At 56.5% G+C, this 903-nt stretch overlaps 1 gene segment (V, D, J or C); it reads left to right on the plus strand.

Moving 5' to 3' along the window:
• On the plus strand, window positions 1-569 carry LOC123356106. The segment is given in 2 exon segments: window positions 1-97; window positions 196-569. Coding segments are annotated over 2 exon segments (432 nt in total).
• Window positions 570-903: the final 334 nt, after the last annotated feature.

Below are 903 nucleotides of genomic sequence, written 5' to 3' on the forward strand. Positions count from 1 at the left end.
ACTGCCCGGTCCTGCCTGCTGGGGAGTTTCCCTCCTTGCATGAAAACGAGAATGAAATTTCTGCTGCTTTTCCTTTTCCTGTTCTCTGCCCCCACCAGTGAGTGTCAGTCTATGGGGCAGTGGGGGGAATTGGGGACAGGTCCGTGGCGTGTCTCTGTGGCTAACGCTTTTCTTGCTTTGTTTCTCTCTCCCCAGGTGTCCTCTCCCAGGTGCAGCTGGTCCAGTCCGGACCGGGAACGGCGAAGCCCGGAGAGACCCTCGCACTGACCTGTGCCGTCTCCGGGTTCTCCATCACTACTCAGTATTACGACTGGCACTGGATCCGGCAGCCCCCCGGGAAAGGGCTGGAGTGGATGGGGTACGTGTACCCGTATACTAGTGGGGAGACAGGCTACGCCCCGTCTCTCCAGGGCCGAATCACCATTGCCGCAGACACCGCCAAGAACCAGTTGTCCCTGCAGCTCGGCTCGCTGACAGCTGCAGACACCGGCACCTATTACTGCGCCAGAGACACAGTGACTCAGAGCAGAGCGGGACTGGCACAAAAAGGGGAAGCGGTTTCTAAATAGCCTGATGAGGCCGGAGTTACAGGGACAGTGGAGCCCTGCAGAGAAAGAGACACACACGGCGAACTCACTAGGAAAAACATACAGCCAAATCGTTGGGATTTTTTTTAACTCTGCAGAATTTACCCAGTTTCTCCGGACACGCCTCGCCTTTGAGCTGCCACAGAAATCCTGGGAAACCCACTGATAAAACTCAGGTGTTTCCTTCCTTCCGAATGGCCACGGGAGCGGCAGGGAAAGCATCCCGGAATTAAGAGCTACAAAATAATCGCATCGCGTGTCTGTGTTGCAGTGTGTGTTGGCTGTGCAGCGGGAAGGTCGCGGTCTGTGCTCTCGG

The sequence above is a fragment of the Mauremys mutica genome, chromosome 24, assembly GCF_020497125.1.
Source record: "Mauremys mutica isolate MM-2020 ecotype Southern chromosome 24, ASM2049712v1, whole genome shotgun sequence".
NCBI classification, from domain to species: Eukaryota; Metazoa; Chordata; order Testudines; family Geoemydidae; genus Mauremys; species Mauremys mutica.